The sequence below is a fragment of the Limulus polyphemus genome, unplaced genomic scaffold (genome assembly GCF_000517525.1).
Source record: "Limulus polyphemus unplaced genomic scaffold, Limulus_polyphemus-2.1.2 Scaffold189, whole genome shotgun sequence".
Classification (NCBI taxonomy): domain Eukaryota; kingdom Metazoa; phylum Arthropoda; class Merostomata; order Xiphosura; family Limulidae; genus Limulus; species Limulus polyphemus.
In genome coordinates, this window is record NW_013665799.1 from 159412 (window position 1) to 179448 (window position 20037).

Below are 20037 nucleotides of genomic sequence, written 5' to 3' on the forward strand. Positions count from 1 at the left end.
TAGGCTTATCCTTTTAATTTTACCCACTTATAATTTCTGAGATTGAGTTTCATATATATTGCATGGTTTGGATCACTTTCTGACCATGATTCTCAACCAGTTGGATGTGCTTCTCCACTCGCACTTTCCACCCTTCCTCCCCACTGAAAACTGGTTCTTCCATCTTCTGCCAAAACTCAAAGTGATAGATTAGTAGAATTAAATAGAGGGAGTCACATACATCATGAGAGTATTGGTGGAGAGTTGATGCATGATAATTTACTTGAGAGATGCATTGGAATCAGTCAATTGCAATGAAAGGGAGATAGAAGTTTTATGGCATGCATAAATTTTTTTTTCCCATATAGAGGGCAACCCTAAATGAGAATAGCTATTTATGTGAAAGGAGATAAGTACCTATCAGAAATACATTTTCAGTGTAGGAAAATTATAACTTTTGATTTGTAAATATTCAGATTTTCTCAGTGGTTAAGGATATTGGTTATATATGAATTTTCACAAATTTTCATTTATTTCTAATATCAAGTAATTATTATTTTAAAGGCATTTCTGAAAATGAAAAGTTAGACGAATGAATATGAATGTAGAATTTTAATATTGCTAAAAAGTTAACTAAGATGGGAAAATTTTATTATAATATTTAAATAAACTTATCATTATTTTGTTCTTTAATTACTAATAAATATATTTTATTAAGAGCAATTCATTTTGTTATTGTTTCTCTGGAATATTCAATGCATCATACAGTATACTGCGTAAGTGTTTATTAGAAAAAGTAACTATATGGTTGAACAAGTGAAACTTTGTAACATTTTATCCTTTTGGGTACTCTGAATAACCTATATTATTGGCCTTTGTTAAGATCTAGGATCACTTAATCATCTCTTCATGAGCCCAGCCAAACTGACTGACCTCATATATGTGAAACTATGCATAATAGTATTTACTGTAATTTTGAATTTAATTCATGACATTTGGCAAGCTGTTAGTAAACATTATACATCTGTTATACACCAAAAATCAGGTTTGTTAATAAAGTATTTTTAGTACAGATTTGTCTGTGAATATTTGAAGCCTTTACTTAGTCTGTCTGAGTGAAAGATGCTTTTCATGTTAAGAATAAAAATACTTCTTTTCATTTAACAGATTTAATATTTCACATTTGTCTCATATTTTTTGTACCCTAACACTAACTGTAGTGAAATCATCAATGTCAATTGAAATGAAATAAAACGAATACTATTTATTTCACTATGCTGACTGCAATATTGATCAGAATGTTCCAAAGTACTTAGCTTAACAGCTTCTTCTGTAAACCTTTTCACCTCTGCTTTCTTTTGATCCTATGATTTTATTGCTGTACTTTATATCCAACTGGCATAGTAATCCTTGCATCAAAAGCAATAAGTTATGGTGGTATTTTCTGTAGAGCTAACATAAACAGTAGTGATTGTATGTGTTATGTTACTCACAAAAATAGCTTGTGAAAACTTCAATATTTTATTTTACTAAAGTTTCGTTAAGCTAAGCTGAGGAGTTTATAATTTTTACATTTTATTTACTTTTGTTAAAGAAATATAACAATGAATAAAATAAAAACAAGGATTTGTATGCTTACAGTTTGAGCCTGTTTGCACCTGAGTAAAAATTGACGATATTCTTTTATAACTCACTAATTTGGGTGTTCAAAAAAGAATTGATTATTTTGTGTAATTATGTATAGTTTTGTTTGTAATTGGTGGAAGCTGTAGTAGCCTATTTTTACTCTTAAAATATTATGAAAAGAAGTCTGAGTTCAGGTGTGCCATGCGACACAGAATAGTGAAAATGGAATTTTTTTTTTAAATATTTCTATTTGAAATTAAGAACTTAAAACTTAGATAATACAGTTGTTTAATCAAATTTTGAATGTAACACTGTAAAAAGTCTTGAGGCACAAAAGAACCAGACTTGGATGTGAAGAGTTAATTTGTGCAAAGAAAATTATTTATAGTGAAATAAATTTATGTATATCATGCATAAATAAGATGATTGATCTTTTAAATTTCAAGGATAGAATTCCATTTCCTTATTACTCATAAGTTTTTTTCAGTTTTACTTGCTTGAAGTGTGGGGGCATACAATAAAGAAATACAGATTGTTATTTTGAAGTGTTTGCAAAGAGCCTTTCTAACCCACAAAATTCTGACTTGTGAAATATAAAAGCATAAAGATTGAAGGTACAAAAACATTTTATGAATTATAACCATTTTCAATTATTAGTTTTATGCAAATTAAGAAAGAACTCAATAAAACTTCAATTGAAATTGGAGAAAAATTAACTCATAATACACTGAAAAACATATTAATGCATTTATACTTCAAAGATAATTGTACCTGTTAAAAAGACTGACAGTGTTTTTACTCACATCTCATAGTTAGCATGAAAGCAAACTATAGGGTTTAAATCCGGTGTTGTTAAGCATATGAGATGGCTCAAGTGATTTCTTTGTGAATTTTTTCTTTAAATGTTTTAATCATTTTAAAAAAGCTTGAAATGTTGAAAATAATAGTGAATATCTTTTTATCCACTCAGTTGATGGAAATGTAATACGTATTTTATTGGGTCATCAAGAAATTTATGTCGCGTTTTGGAACACTTTCACTGACCACCCCCCAAAAATGTACGTCTGTATAATAGTTAAACAAACTGCCTAAAAATTTCACGTTAGTGTAACTTATATAATGTGTAAAGTTTAGTATACTCTAATCCCTTATAGTGATGGCACAATATGAGACACGCATTCAGCATATAATGCTGTTTGAATACAAGAAGGGAAACAACTCTTCTGTAGCCACAAAGACTATCAAAGTAGTTTATGGAAATGTTTTGAACATTCATAAGTGCCAACGATGATTCAACAAATTTCATTCAGGTGACTTTAACCTTAAAAACTGATAGCAGGGGCAGACATGTTGGAATTGATATTGATGCTCTGAAGATGCTTGTTGAGTCCAACCCAAGGCAACACACTCACGAAATGGCCCTGAAATTGCATGTCTCTCATGAAACAATATCTAAACGTCTAAGGAATATGGGAAAACTTCTTAAAGAAGGTGATTGGGTGCTTCACAAACTCTCAGATGATTATCATTTGCAATGTGTGAACATTGCTTCATCTCTTCTGGCACGTAATGCGCATGAACTATTTTTGAACAGTGTTTTCACCAGTGATGAAAAATGGATTCTCATTGTGAATATTAAATGCCAAAAACAATGGCCCAGTCCCAGACAAAAACCACTTCCGACCCCAAAATCTGGACTCCACCTGCAGAAAGTGATGCTTTGCATTTGGTGGGACATTAAAAGAGTAATTCATTTCAAACTCCTCAATCCACAGTGAACTGTCAATGCAGAGATCTATAGTCAGCAATTGGAAAGTTTAAATCAAGCTCTTTTTCACTTGTCAATTGGAAAGATGTTCTTCTCCATGACAATGCAAATTCACATGTGGCACAACACAAGATAATGGAGTTATGTTGGGACATTCTCCCCACCCACCATATTCCCCAGATATGGCACCATCTTTTTTGTCCACTGCAACACCATCTTAATGGGAAAACGTATGCAAATGTGGAAGATGTTAAAGAGGACATTGACATGTTTTTGCTTCAAAGCTAAGTAATTTCTTTAATCAGGGCATTAGCAACCTGATTGTAAGATGGAAAAGCATCATCAATAAGAATAGATACTATTTCATTTAATAAATGTTTTGATGTATAAGTTGTTCAGGTTTTTTCCTCTAAAAAAAGCAACATTCATTTCTTGATGACCTAATATATGCACATCTAACTCTCACTGGGGAAACAAAAAACTTAATGCACCAATTGAAGTAGATATTAATATTATGTTATAAATCAAGAATTTTAATTTCAGGTTTTATACTCATGCTTGTATCAAATGTTAGAAAAACTAACAAAAATTAGAAACTATGGTAAGCTACTGTAAATGTATATTTATTTCTATTGCACCATACTACACAGAAAGAAACTTTAAAAGCTAATGATTCCAGTTTTTTAGTATGATAAGTAGTGTCCAACTTATGGTGCAAAGTTATAAAAGAATATTACTAATCTATTCAACTTATTAATCTAAATAGAATTATGATAAAAATATTTGAATCAGTATCACATCAATGTCTTTATAGGTGTGTATATATTTGTAAAGCTTTTCGTCAATAAAATATAAATCAATCAGATACAAATTTTTTGATGTTTTTTAAATGTTCTGGTAATACCTGGTCATAAAAGGAATAAGTGAGTAAGCTATGGAAAATACATATTATTTGAAACAGTTTTGTATCAATTTGAAATATGTTCATTAAATTCCACACTCCTGGCTTAAAAGCTATTCACAATTTTAAATGTGTAATGATGTAAACAAGGAAAAACATTCAAGAGATATTTGAAAGCATCATATGCTAAACTATTTATAATTTTTATTGTGTAAATACTTTCTTATAATGTTTGATCATAAGATTTTGATGCTCATTATGATTTAGTCATGTGTGAGAAAGAATTTTTTTTTGTCAGCTTTTTCCCCTGTGCTAGTTTCTTCAGCTCAGTACCAAGAAAGTATTTCCTTGTTGGTAGGATCTCTGCAGAATGAAAGACTAAATAAGTGAGTAGAAAAGGAGTTCTAACACATTTTTCTGTACTTAGTGCTACGAACATGTAGATTCAGTTATTAACAGAAAGAATACCTCTGTGCTACTAAGATTATTTTAAATTCACCCATAGCCAGTTGTAAAAATTTTTTATCTGTACTTACTAGAGAGCAGCATTTAGTGTGTGAGATGAATGTAATTTGTTTTGTACAGCATCAAAAGTGTAAAAAATAGAATACTTTAGTATGTCCCTAATATTATAAATAATGTCTATAATTAAAAGTATGGATTTTATTAATATCTGAAACCTAGATTTTACTATCATTAAACTGTCTTACTAAAGCATAATTCATACTAAGCTGTGTTTCCTGAAACATAGTAGGTTTCATAGGTACTATAGGGATGAAGTGCTTGGTATGTTGCAACTGCAATACCTCAGCCAGGGCAAAATACATAAAATGTTTGTGTTTTCTGGAAGGGCACGTAAATTGCATACAAGAGAAAAGTCCCAAATTAAATTATCACAGGTTTGATAGTTTAACTGACTACCTTGTTGCTGATTGTCAATCACTTTAGTTCAGGAAAACTTGTTTAACATGTCTGAATTATTACCAGTGTTTGTACTTCAAATGAACTGCTTTGTTTTTTACTTGATTTGACTAATTCTAAATTATTAGTGTATACAGAATGTTAAATAACAGAGAAAAATAGCCTCCAATCACCAAAGTATAGGCCAAAACCAACAAAAAATAGCTCAAAATCGTTAAAAAACATTGAAAAATGACAATAATCAAAACTTCTTTCGTTGCATTGATCTCGTGGTCTCAAGTTTTGCCTTCCCACTTCTAATCCTTTCTTTTTGCCATTGCTCTCAGAACATTTTAAATTCTGATCAGTATTTCTATGTGTTCTGAGAAGGATATGATTTTTATTCATTTGAACTGTATAAAGTTATGGGGCAATAATACATACAGCATTCCATCAAATTACAAACCTTGATTAATGTGTATAATGTACAACATTTACCTCACTTACCCTTATGATCTCATTGCTTACCAGATGACACTGTGTGTGACATTATTTCCTACTGCTGAAATTAATCCTATGATTACAGGGTACTTGCATTGTTATGATCTAGTGTACTATCTTCATATTTGGTTCCAAAAATAAAACTAGTTGATGAAATTCTTTGAAATTTAACAAGAATGTTCCTAAAAGTATGTAGTTTAAGAAAAATAAAATATCTAAGTTTGATTTTTCTACTATTTCTAATAAAACTTTGTTATATTTAATGTAGTTATTTGCACTCAGACTCTGAATTGTTCATCTGCAAGATGATTTTCATGTTAAGTATAAAAATACAATTTTTTATATTACAGTTTTCACATATCATTTGCATAATCTGTAGAACCTCTTTAATGAATATCAAAAGTTTTTAAGGTAAATTTTTATTGTTTATTTTTCATTTTCTCTACCATATCACTAACTATTATCATCAACATACAGTGCAATGAAATGCTTAAAATAAGAAATGGTAATGTATACATACCTTTTATCTTTTATTGAATAATCTTCTTTGGATCATATGTGTAATTTTGTGTCTTTACCTTTTCACTTATAGTTTACTTTAATGTTTTATTTTCATTTTCTGTTCTTTATCTTTGATTATTTATGTCGACATTTATCAACATGTTGCCCACAGGCAATATAACATTATCATCAACAGAGATGGTTTAGCCTCTGACAAAATTGTTTACACTTGTTTAGAAATTTAAGCTTTGTGGAGCAAGGTGAAGTTTTGGTAATTTAAAACTTAAGTCTTTCAAATATGAATTTTAAAACATAAATAATACATAATCAACTAAAATATAGAAATGAAAACTAAATACAATTTAACTGTCTCTCTAACTATAACATATTTAGGTAAGTAACAACCATAAGTACTATCGTGGATAAAGCAACCAACAATGCTGTTGACAGCTACATTTACCTGATGATGACAGCTGCTCACCAATTTCAAAATAACTACTGTTGGATTATAATGTAAAATGAACTCTTTCTAATGATTATAAACATGTGTGTGTCAAGTAATTACATGTGGCTTGTAAATCTCAAGGCTAATATAGAAGGTGGGTGTGGCACCCATCAAGGGTTGGCAAAATTTATTACTTATTTCTATTGGATTCAGCCAAAGAACTTTGAAACTTGTGTGTCAGTAGGGCAAGTAAATGTACTTATTGTGTAGACATACATCTACAGGACTGGGGGTTATTTCATTCAAGAAAGAAAGTGTATAACTTGAGATTTTTCAGAGCTTGTGGGTCATTTGACAACAAAAGTTATGTTTAAGGTTTTTTTTTGAAACAAAGGAATGAAAATTTAGATAACATAACTTCAGATTATAACATAACATTATAATGTTAATTTCATTGATGAGCATTGATAGTAAAGTTGTTTATTTAAATTTTGAATGTAACTCAGTGACTTGTGTAGAAAGGATTAAGTAAATTAAATAAATAGGTTTAACTTGAAGTCTAGATTTTTCCCTGCTAGCTCTTGTTTGGTAAAACTTATAGAGGAAAGTTTATGAAATATTAAATATGTTAAAATATCTTCTTAGCTAAATATAGGTCCAATTTATGGAGTGGTGAGGGGTAGAGAATCTCATTTTTGGACAGAACTAATTTTGTATTTTTTTGGGTCTTTGTTCTTGTACATTCACTTTTATACCATACATATATTTTTTTTCTCATCCATGATGCTGTAATAATTATTCTAATATTATATTTTTTATTTATTCATCATTATATTTTATCATATTTAGTATTATTATATTATAGTATTATGATAATTATTTCTCCTTCTCCCCATTCATGGAATTATTAGATACTTTCGTGAAAAAAAATAGTCAAAAATTCCAGTGATGTGGATTATATTGTGGGATAATGGTAATGAACTCTTGAACATGATTCTGTTAGCAGATTGAGGCAGACGTAAATGGTAACTTGAGTTGAGGTTTATTTTTTTCAATTTTATTCATGGCAGGTGTTTAGCTTTAAATCAAAGCAAAAGCCACTCGTATTAGTGAGGTTGATGTATCAAATATCCAGGCTTTGCCATTAGAAGTGAGAAACAAGCAAATGGTCCTATGTCAGGACGATGGAAATATATGTATTCTCTGTTGAGAATTCACTAGTTGAGCATTGAATAATCTAGCCAATCAATGCCGGAGATGGATACCTAGAAATATGGATAAAAATGATTGGTGAAAATACATGTGAATGTAAGTGGATCTTGCTAAGTTAATAAGAATTATGAAACTAAAACTTGAAAATATTCTTTGCGTCTGTCGTAGTCTGATGGGTAGAAGTCTGTGGAGTTAAAACATTGTTCCTCAGTTTGAAGGAAAGTGGAAGCATAGGTTTATCATGTTTGCTGGCATGGTCTTATAGCTGTTCCCGGTATATGGATCATTGGCGGGTAAGTCTGAATAGGTTTTTTACTTTGTTTCAGCTGGTGTGACTTTTGGTTCTTTTTCTTGGGGGTTTCTGTAATCATTTTTATTTCTGAGACTTAAACTGGTTCTGTTTGAGTTTCTTGGTCATGGACTAGTGTAGTTTCTTCAATTGTTGTTTGGATGTTCTGGTTTATTATGACTGGCTGGCTGGTTTCATTAGTCTACATGTACTTGGTCGTGGTGTTTGAGTGAGTGTTCATTGGTGGATTGCTTGCTTGCTAGCATGTTGGAAGAGAAGTAGTCTTGTGTTGTGCTGTTCGTCTGTAGGGTCTTTTGGCTCCGAAATGTGAAAAATAGAAAAAACAACAATGTGTTAGAATATGATCCTGCAGTTTTTCATGAAAGAGGTGGTTATCTTTAGGAAATTTTTAGCTGATCTGATTTTTTGGATTAGATCCTGTGTGCTGCTTTAATTTTGAACTGTGTTGAGTTTTCTAGGGCTTGGTGGATATCCTCAATCACGATTGAAGTATCCACTTTTATAACAGAGAAATGTTTGGTCTTGCTTTTTGGTTGTTGGCATATCACCAGTAGAATTGAGTTCCATGGTGAAAAGAGGTAATGTAAGTCATCGATTGCAAGGTGTTGGTTAAGAATCCCTCTGCCATGTAGTAGTCTTGTCTTCGAAGCTTTAATGGATGTGTTTGGTTTATTCTGTAGATGAAATTCAAATGACTGTTGAAGGGTAAAGTTCTTGGGTATTTTATTGATAGTCACAAGTGGAACTTTTGGCTGCAAAGTTGGATTGGTGCAGGATGATGTGATATTTAACCCAGCTTGATTTGTAAAACTCGACGATCTCTGAAGTGGAAGCATTTTATGACCTTCTCCTGAATGTGATACTGGAATCAATTGAAATATAAATACACACCACTTCAATAGCTCACTCACTTGGAAATGGGTGCTGTAATGTTTGACATCAAATTTTATATTGTTATTTTTTGTATTAAACTATCTGTTGAGTTAAAAACACTATACAACAAACAGAAGTTTTTTTTAATGTCATATTATAAGCACTTGTATATTAAAAAGTTCTAGGTGCATTTTAGGGCACACTCAAATTTAAGTGAATGTCTGGTATTGTATGAGGTAGGTTATAGTGAAATTTGAGTTTTAAGTTAGATCAGAAAGATTTTTCCTGTACTTGGATAATTTGGTTATTGTTTTGTAATTATCAACTTTGTCATGAACTGTTTTTGATACCCCCTTTCAGTTTTTACACTCTACCAATTTTTGTCTTCTTTACTAAATAATATTCACTTTGTCCATTTTTTCACATCAGGATATTGGAGCTCCAGTGTAAAGGCTATAAATATTTCCTGGAAATATTTTCAGAGATATTCTTTTCCTAACCATACTTTATTTTACAATGTCGCTCAAACTTTCTAGCTGAGGTCTTAATAAAGATACTTCTTAGCAAAGCTATTTTTATCTAAGTTGTGAATTCTCTAACATTTTTATATTGACAAAAGTATTTTGACAACTTTATTGTTGAGAACCTTGTTCTAAAGTTTTTACCATCTATTTTTCTTATTGAAAATATTATTCAGACTAGACTTTTTAAGTTCCACCTGACTTGCCTGCCTGTAGTTAAAATTGACTTTAAGTTCCAGCTTTTTTATTTCTGTGATGATACTATGTGTATAATAGATTTTTCTTTGTTCTTAAGATTAAAATTAGAAGTAAATATGGACAGAAGTAGGAGGTATAATTAGCTTAATACATTGTATTGTTGATTAGGTACTCAATGGGCACCCATGGCAAAAACACTGAGAAAATTTACAAATACAAGCATTTTATTTAATGAAATAAGTAGCACAGAATGTATCTATGTTATATAATTCATTTTGAAATATGACTTGTAAAATAATGTTAGCTTTTCTTTTTTTAACCCATTCAGCTATCCATCACTGTTTATAGAAATTAATAGCAGAAATATAAATGTAGTCTTTGTGGATGTTAATGCAATAATTTTAAAACATTACCATTGTTTTCATAAATATTTAACACATTTTACAGGTATTAACCATTTATAAAGTGTACAAAGAACAGGTTACATTAGAAACGTAATGGACTATATATATTATCTCAAACCACAAGCATGAAATTCAGCTTTCAAAAGTAACTTTTGTTATTTGTATTCCCACAAAAATCTTTACATTTTCTCTGAAAGTTGAGCCTGCCAACTAAACTTTGTTAAGTAAAAATTCTAAAATTTGCTTTGCAAATATTTTGAAATCCAATTTATGGAAGAAAGTAGCATAGGTAACTGTGATGATAAAATCTACTAACACTATGATGTTTCTTATATATTGTTTGGAAACATCGTTTACTCCTGTCTTACATTTCTTAATTTTTGGATGAAGGTCTGCCTTATTAAAATATATTTGTGATCTCTCTCTCAAAGTAATTTTCCTGCAAACCAAAGTTTGACCCTTCATTAATTGTTGCAGAATGTGTGTTACTCTCTCTATTTCTGGTAGATATGGTAATTGTAATACAGTGCTGATATTCAATGGCCTCTTTCTTGCTATTGTGTGCCTTGTTCTGATAATAATCTAGTAATTTTTAGATATTATTGTGCATATATAAAATTAAATTGACTAGTGTATTTACCCTTTTATTTTTTGACCAGCTGCAGTGACTGGCTGTTATTGCTGCTGCATCAATGTGAAGCATATTAAGAAGTTCCAAATTTTGTCAAACTATAGGTTTATGTGATTAAAAATTTAACTTATTCTGATTACTAAAATTGTCAGTTGTCAATACCTGTGTACATATTTATAAATTCATCTGTTTATTTCCATACATTTAACATATAAGTACATGTAAAAGTTTCTGTGCTTCAGTATAATTTACAGTGTGTATTATGTTATTTCAAAATGTCTGATGAATGATTTGAATAAAAAATAGCATAATCAAAGTAAAACAGTACTTAAACCTGAGAAAACTTTAGCATGGCATATCACTATCTGATGCATTCATATTTGTTGTAGATTTATGCATGTGAAATGTTTTAAAGCAAACAGTGTCAAAACTATTCAATAAAAATGAGTGCTGTTTGTTTCATGTAATATCTCATAACCTAATTTTCATATATTTAGAACAGTAATAACATTTCTGTATCTTATGTTATGAAAAATAACTTAAAACTGACCATAAAGAGATGACTCTTGAAATGTAAAAGCTAACAGTTCAGTGTTTTTGATTTATTGTTATAATTAGTTTTTAGCTTTATGAACATTAATTATTTTTAGTTGTTTTCCTTTATTTGTCATTAAGTTCAGTATATTTGTTACATTTTGTCCTCAGAGTTGATGCAATTTGTGTACTCGTTATGATCAGTATACATTTAGGTAAACTCTTGGTAGTGGATGCAGAACAAGAGTACTTGATTTGTTTGAATGTGCAAGTGTAAATGCATAAAACTTTTTCATAGAATAACTCTAATCCAGTGGAGTTGTTGATTAAATTTTCATAAATATCAAAATTAAATGCACTTAAGATATATTGAAGGAGTAAAAAAAAAGTGCTTTTCAACAAGAGATGGTTGAAATCAATCTGATTTTTTTTTACATTTTATAGTGCTTGTTATTTTCACTAGGCAAATTTCTAGATAATTTTGTACAAATCTTTAATTTTTGACATTGGCTACTTGAATCAATTTGCAGAAAAATATTCTTAAAGTTAGAATTACTGGAACATATTTTTGATGCTACTATAAACATTTAGCTTTGCCAATATTATACAATTTTATTGAAGATAAAGAACGTAAAAACAAAAAAACAATTCTAAAATATTAAGCAATGGTGAAAATTCTCTCAGAAAACAGGTTATAGTTTAATGTAAATAATTCAAAGGATTATGGTTTTAGAAGTTCATATCTTTAAAGTGACTGAAATGAAAACTATTTTATCAAGTGAGATTGACAAGATTTTAAATAATTAATGCATTAAATTTCAAGTGTACTTCAAAAATAAAAGAATAAGAATAAGTAAACTGTTAATTTTGCAACTAATAATAGTGCAAACAATCACACTTTGCTTTCATGCCAAAATTTTTCATTGGTGATATTACATAATCAAACAAAACTTATTACTTCCTTTTTGAAGTAGATGAGGCTATATGTCTTTCAGAGTTTTGTTAATAATCTAATTAATTTAGTAAAAAACGTTTTCATATCAAAAATAAAATGATCACATGCAGAGACATATATCTTAACATTCTATACTATTAGACAAATGGTTTCTTAGTATTGCATTCTGTTAATAAGGATTCAACATTTGTATGTTCAACCATATCTAATTTTTGTATATAATTATCTCACATAACTTTGGAAATCAAGAATAATGTAATGGTTTTTGGTTTTTTTAATCAATAAAAATGCCATTTGGGAATAAGGCAGGTTATGGTTACATTATTACTATATTGTAATATAGATAGAGGAGATGAAATTTGGTAATCATTATTTATTTCAAGGTTATGCTGAGCCAAAGCTTTATGTTAAAATAAGTAAGTTTTAATTTATATTTATAATTAGTTGACTATTATAGTGAATGATTTTTAAATCCTGTTTACTTTTAGGTGCTTGGTATATCATCTACTTGATATTCTGATTGACAACATTGTCAGCCATAGTTCTTCAGATTCTTCCTCATAGTTCCATTTTCTATCAACAAGTCATAGATGAACAGTTAAGTTTATTTAAACAAATTACAGCTTTTACTGAAGAACATTTAATCTAAGCCAACATTTTTTATGTGATGTAGTACAGATTCAAACCATTAAATGATGCATGCTCCATTTTCTTTCTTTTTTTTAGATCTTTAATTTCAGTTAAAGATGTTTTTATAGCAATCAATGACCTTTTTAGTTTTGCTTCTCTAATTCTTGAATATTGGGTGGATAAGTGTTTTGTTGCAATTATAAGATAAAGTGGATTTTCTGAAAAATGTTATCAGTCCATAAAATTTGTCATTCTTAAATGAGAATATATAGCTTGTATTTATGTGAACTTGAAATTATTAGTAACACTTCTGTTTCATATTGAGTTTCACTGGAACCCATCAAAAAGTAAATATTCAATGTAGCAGTTGCATGTGTAACTTTACTATTAAATTACAGTTTCGTTTGTTTCTCAGTATGTTGTATAAAAGGCTAGATAAATATTGTCATGTTGTTTTAAATGGAATTTCATGTTATAGATATATATATATCAACATTAAATTGTTTTCATAAAAGGACACATATGAGGTGCTTTGTTGCTCATTCTTTGTCAGAGCCAAGTATTAAATGGTTTGAATCAATTAGTACTTTTTAATAAAATTCAGCACAAGGTTGTGACTAGAAGCTATGTAGGGAGAAAATTGGTTGTTTAATTCAAACTATATACATATGTGAATAAAAGTTTGTTTTTTGAGGGTAGAAGGAGCTTCACATGGGTAATTTATATTACTTCATATTATAAAGTGTATTTTCTTCAATCTTAACTTAGAAAATTATAAACATAAGTTTTGTGATAATTTTTGTCAACATTTATAATTGCAAAATTTATGCCTTTTTTTTGGGTACAGATAAGGAGAATGTGAAGGTATAAAGTGAATTGTAATGCATTTCTATAATTTATTTTTTATATCGTAATAACCTCTAAGTATGTTGTACTGTCTTATGTCGTGGTCAGTCAGCAGTTGGTTTTGGATTTCACTGTAATGGAGGTGCAACCTGAAATGATAATTCTTTTATAAAGTTTGCTTAAATTAGTAAACTTTTTGTATTATTTACTTCAATGTCTAAAACATCTAGATTAGTTTGATAGGACAGAAAATTGAAGACAGTTCAATACTGCTTGCTCCAACTAATACATTTTAGACTCGTATAGGTTATTGTTAGAAAAGTTATGCCTCTAAATTGAAATATAAACAATATACTGTTTTGAAATACATTTCTCAATTGCAATGAAACATTAATGTTAACTAAGATAGCTACTGTGTTTTATAAAAAAATTACTTATTTTCTTCCATCAAAAAAGGTGAAAAAAGAAGAGATTTAGTATATATAATTGTAACAGCAATGAAAATAAGCTTCTTTTAGTACAAATACAAATTTTTATTTGATGAAATGAACAAAACTTTTTTATAATATTACTTATACTTGTAAAATTAATCATACAATGCTGATAATATTTTAATCAATTAGTTGCACTGGTATTCATTAGTAGCAGAGATAATCTGATTTCTGTAAATTAAACCATTTCCATTTTCAATAAAACAATGTTGTAATTCTTTAATTAAGAATGAAAAAACACACGATATCCAGTAGGATTGATATTTCTAGAAAGGATTAAATAAGAGTAATATGATTATTTTGAGTATACATACAGAACAGTGTACTCAAAACTTGAATTTTCTTTTCCTTTTTGTCATGTGGAATGATAATTATAATTATTCTAGTCTTCTATTGTGATGTAGTATATTTTTTAATACCAAGGTTTTCCTATTTACCTGTTAATATCTTAACTATTGGATTCATTTTTAGCTATATCAATTACTTGTTTAAACATAGGAATATTTTCTTGATAATTGAAAATAGTTTTTTTCTTCTATGGTTTTTAGTAGTAATCTTTTTGGTTATTTCTTAATTTTATATTTGTGATGTGTATCATGCAGAAAAGTCTTCATTTTAACATTGACAGCATTACTAATTTAATTATGGGTACACCAAGATTTTGGTTATACTTATTTCTAAGATAAACACGATAATTTTTTGTTGCAACAATTTATGTCATGAAAAGAAGTTCATAGACACTGAAGCCAAATTTGAATCTATGCTTCACTGTCTACAGCCTTCTTCTCAGGATATAAATTATGTGTAATACTTGTTATTATTAATATAGCTTGTCACTGTATTAAAAAAAATGAGTACGTGCCCTAAGATTACATTTTAAACTAAAAACTTTTAGTATTACTTAGAATTGATTGATAATCAAAGGCTAAGCTAATTATAAGTGAGATTACTGTGATGGATCTTTCTAGTTGAGCTTTACTGACATGTGCCACTGACCTGTTTTTTAGTAAATATGTACAGTCTTAAGTTTTTTTAATAATATTAAATCTGTAACATGTACATTAATGATTTTTTTATTATTAAAATGCATAGAACATTCCATAATTGTGCATAATGGTAAGCTTTTGAGGTACAGTTCATAATTTTAAACATGGATGTAGTTGATCCATGAAACTAAAGGAATTTTGAATTCTATCCCCAACCCAATATTTTTATACATACAACTCTGTTTTTCCTTTTAACTTGTGTTGGACAGATTAGAGAAGGAAAAGTTATTATCCAGTTTAAATTTCAGTGTGATGGCCATCAAAATAATGAACTTTGTATCTTGTGCTGCTATTGTCCGTATTGTCTAGCTGCAGGGTAAATAAATTTAAATGTAGTTTGATGTGTAGTATTTAATACAACACTAAACATGTTATTTAATATGCTCTATACATGGCTTGCAATATCATATGGTATTTTAAATGTTAGAACAAGCTGCTGATATTAATATGGACATAGTAGAACTTTTGTTTCGACTTGTTATCTTTAGGTAATTCTATCTCTTAAACATGGAATAAACTTTGTGATAAGTAAGCCTGTGACTTTGACTATTTTCTTTTCTGTAACATGAAACTTTTGTTTGAATGTTATGCTGTCTGTACATGAATATGTTATCTGTATATTATGACATACATATAAATATTTCTTTTGTGTATTCATGCGTGTGTGTAATAATTTCAATGATTAGTAAATTAATATTTGTAAGAAAGAAAATTTTAATTCACTTTAGATCTTTGTAACTATATTTTAAAGATTATCTTTTAAAATAAATGTAAAAGGCAAAAGAAAATATAGTCACCCTTTAACTGTGAGACATAAATTACAAACCAAAGATTGTAAAGATTTTTCAGAATTTACTTCTTTATACTGAAAAAATGTTTTATACATAAAGGACTTGAATTTGCACCATATTGTTAATATACATTTTTCTAATTTGGTTGTAATTGAGTCAGAGGCTCTGATTAAAAACAATCATTATAGAAATACATAATTGTATGCGAGTAATCTGTAATAACTTTTTAAATTAAACTATGAAAAAATTTTTAGAAAAAATAAAATTCATCAAAAAATACAAAAAACAGTTAAGAATTTTGTATTGTTTAAGCAGGGATTCCCAATTGCCAGTCCTTGGGCAGGTGCTAGTCCACAAAATGTTTTAAAATATAGCTACTGAAGTACATTGTTTTACAACATAAGTTAAAAGTACTTTATCAAGTGAGTATTAAATGAAATGGTCCATTAAATTTTGGGATCAGAACTAGCTGGTCCTCAGTTGAGAACTGCTGCCATATAGGACATCTATATTTAAAGTAATTGTTATAACTGCTAGGGGCAATTAATTCTTTTAAACATTCTCAGATATGGTGCCTAAATTGACATTATGATTTTGAGTGTTTTAATTTATCAAAAGCATCTCAAATGATACAAGTAAAATGGGTTATTATAAACTTTGTCATAATATTTTTTATAACTGTGCTTAAATGTGCAGCAAAACTAGAGAATTTGTAACAATTTTTGGTTAGCTGACAGAGAAATATTCAGGTTACTGTAACTCATTCCATCATAGTGTGTAGAACATATTATAGATTGTTGAAATGGATACACACACATTATATTCAGTGGTTACTTTAGCTAGTTCTAAGCTGTTTGTTTCTATTCCATATAATGGCATATACAAGTGTTTGTGATCTATTTATGTATGGTACAAGTTAGCTTTTAAAGTTCGATAGATATTACTAAAGGAAGCTGTTAGATATTATTTAATTATAAAAATCAGGACATTTTTAAGTTGAGGTATATATATATATATGGAAGCAACACGTTATAGAACTATGTAAAAATTTTGGTACATGTTAATTTAGAAATATGTTTCATTGTATCAGTAGAGAACATTTAATTTTTGAAAGAAAGATGAATTATTGTACTAGTACTCTGATTTTATTCTTTGAAAATTTAGAAAATAAAATGCTGGTATAGATTTTACAATTTGAGATATTGGAAGAATTGTGTTTATATGCTATCAGGTTTAATTCTGTGCTTTGTAAGTGACACTGTGAATACATACCAGAAAGCTGGTGTAATAAATACATTTGATTAATGCAAATTGTTTGTTGTACTGTAGTTGTTTATGAACATGGTAATATGATACAGCATGGTACCCTAAACTTCATACTCTTAAACTTTGTTAAATACATTTAAGTCTCCATTTGTTTTTCATTTAGAGCTGATGATAAGTTTGATAAAGATGAATATACCAGTATTATATATTACTTGATTTCTTATAGGGTACTGGTAACATCTTTTATTACACTTGGCATTCATGTAAAGGGCATTGGACATAGTTTCTCATGGTATGCTATTCAGTGAGATTGAGCTCTCAGGTGGTGAAACATAATGTTTAATTAAAATATATATGTGAAATCATTGATATAAAAAAAATTGTAAGTTTAAGTTATATAATATGTTATTGACTAAACTTTATCCAAGAGTGAAAGTAAATAATTTTGGTTGCTGCTTTAAAACTTATTTCTGAAGATTTGTTTTTAGAACAGGTATGATGTTCCATTCACTTGTGCGATCATTCTCAAGTGTCATACCTGTTCTAAAAACAAATCTTACTGTAAAAGCTGTAACTTGTAACATAATATAATTAATCAGTAAGTAAACTCAAAACAAACTATTAATTTCTGAAAAGTTTGCACAAGGATTGTTGGTATGTCATCACTTGGCAACAATATTTCCAAAGTTCTCATATAAGGGCAACTAGTTCAGCATGAGAGGCACAGCATCGACCCCAAGTGGGACAGATATGCACAGTCTGCCATTAGCAACTTTACCCATTTTTTCAGAGCAGATCTTTCTGTGGTAGGTTTGCAAGTTTGTCTTAAAATGTTCAAATCTTAAGGAAGAAGTATGACACCACTAGTGTTTGTTTATTGCAATGCTTTCAAACTTGTCAAGCACAGTATCACATTTATTTGGTTTGGTCTTTGAAACATTTACAAGGAGCACCTTGATGTTACTGTGTGATTTAATTATAAAGGACTTAATACCAGTTATTCCTTTTTGAGATTGTCTCAGTGTTGTGGATTCTATCCTGTCTTTAAGTTCTATTTAGCTGAAGATGACAGCACAGGTAAAAACTGTGAAGTTGCTGAACCTGTTGGCCTTGCGTCGCAGCCATGCAATAGAATAGACAAAGCAACGACTGTGAAGACTGAAATCTTGATCTTTAGATGGATACATCATTGGATTCATAGATTTAAGTAAGTGGAGTGTATTTACAGACCCACTCTCTTGTCAGCTCATCGTGTATCCACCGGTGTCAAGACCACAAGGAGTAGATAATTACTTGAAATGTAGCAACTTACCAATACCTCCTATTGGATCTAGCAAACCACAGGTACCCTGCTAAAGCACATTGTACCATTACATTTTTGAGAAATGGAGTAGTATTAGTAGTTTTTAACACATTAGTAAGGTAGTACAAGTATATTAGATATTGTGTTTATAAAGTTTATTACTTAAAAGGAATATAACATCCTACAAGCATGTTTCATATATTTAAGACAAAGGGACAGAAGATTTTAGTATATTTTAACTGCTAATTTTTTAGAGAAATCAGGCTGCTTTAATATGCTGTTTTATGTTGCCAAGTAGCTGTAGGGAAATAAAAAAAAAGAAAGAAATCTATGATATATTTTGTGAAATCCACTTTTATAAATATTTTGAAATATATATCATTCTTTATATACATGTATGTGTGTGTTGACCCTGTTGTAGAGCTCTAAATCCAATTTCAAATCCATGTGATATCACAAAATATTCTGTGTCTTAATCTGTGGGTGCATTAATAGTTATGGTCAATTCCTCAGTACAGGTAATGGGATGTTTCTGACTGGCTGCCTTCCCACTGGTAAATTGTTCAAAATTAGGAATGGCAGCTACTAGCTTTAGCAGTTTTGCCATAAATACAGATATATAATAGATAAAATAAATTAATGATCTACAAATTACACAGGCCTGCGATAGTTTTATTGTCTTGAAATTTATACACGTTCTATAGTAATTCCTGTACGCTGAATCCAAAAATGATATTCATTTTTCTCCATCACGTACAGATTTTTCACAAAATGTCATATGCACTTTTAGATAAGTGAATCATTTTCATTGAAATCAGGTCACATTTTGTTATGCTTAAAATGTTGACAACCACTGTCTATAGATTTCTATAAACGAATCGCCATGCGAGTCTTACTGATCGTTTTAGAACCCAAACATAATAATAAAAATGTTTATTGTGGTAAACGAAATAATAATTTGATCCAAGTTTTTTTTTATTCCCAATTTGTAAAAAATCCTTACATGATGGAAAAAGTTATTTTCAAAATCTGCTCAGCTGAATTATGGAAAATTGGTTATTAAAACCAAAACAACTTTTATGAAATTTAAATTTGCAGGCCTGTTATTGGTACACATTTTAACAAAGCTCAAGTTATGAACAGAATAAAAGTTTTGTCTTTCCATTACAAAATTCATCACACATTAAGATGTGAACCTGGAACTACTCTCCCAACAATCCCCTGGAATGTGATGTTGCACCTTGTTTGTGAAAGTCTGCAACAACACCATTGATGAAGGGGATGTACAAAATATAGCTCACAGAATATTTGTGTCCACTGTGAGCATTAAATACAGCTGTACAGTGTAGTGAAAGCAATCTTTGAATAGTTTTCTCAGGTCAAATTTAACTCTGTCTAGTGTTTT

General features: G+C 29.3%; 1 protein-coding gene across 1 annotated transcript in view; it reads left to right on the forward strand.

The window, feature by feature from the left end:
• Positions 1-17374, forward strand: part of LOC106478201 (sorting nexin-19-like) — a 76463-nt gene extending 59089 nt beyond the window's left edge. The window contains exons 8-9 of the mRNA XM_022381759.1: positions 4573-4660; positions 12748-17374. Coding sequence (XP_022237467.1) covers positions 4573-4660; positions 12748-12823 — 164 coding nt within the window. The 3' untranslated portion in view covers positions 12824-17374. The remainder of the gene's footprint in view (positions 1-4572; positions 4661-12747) is intronic.
• The last annotated feature ends 2663 nt before the right edge of the window (positions 17375-20037 follow it).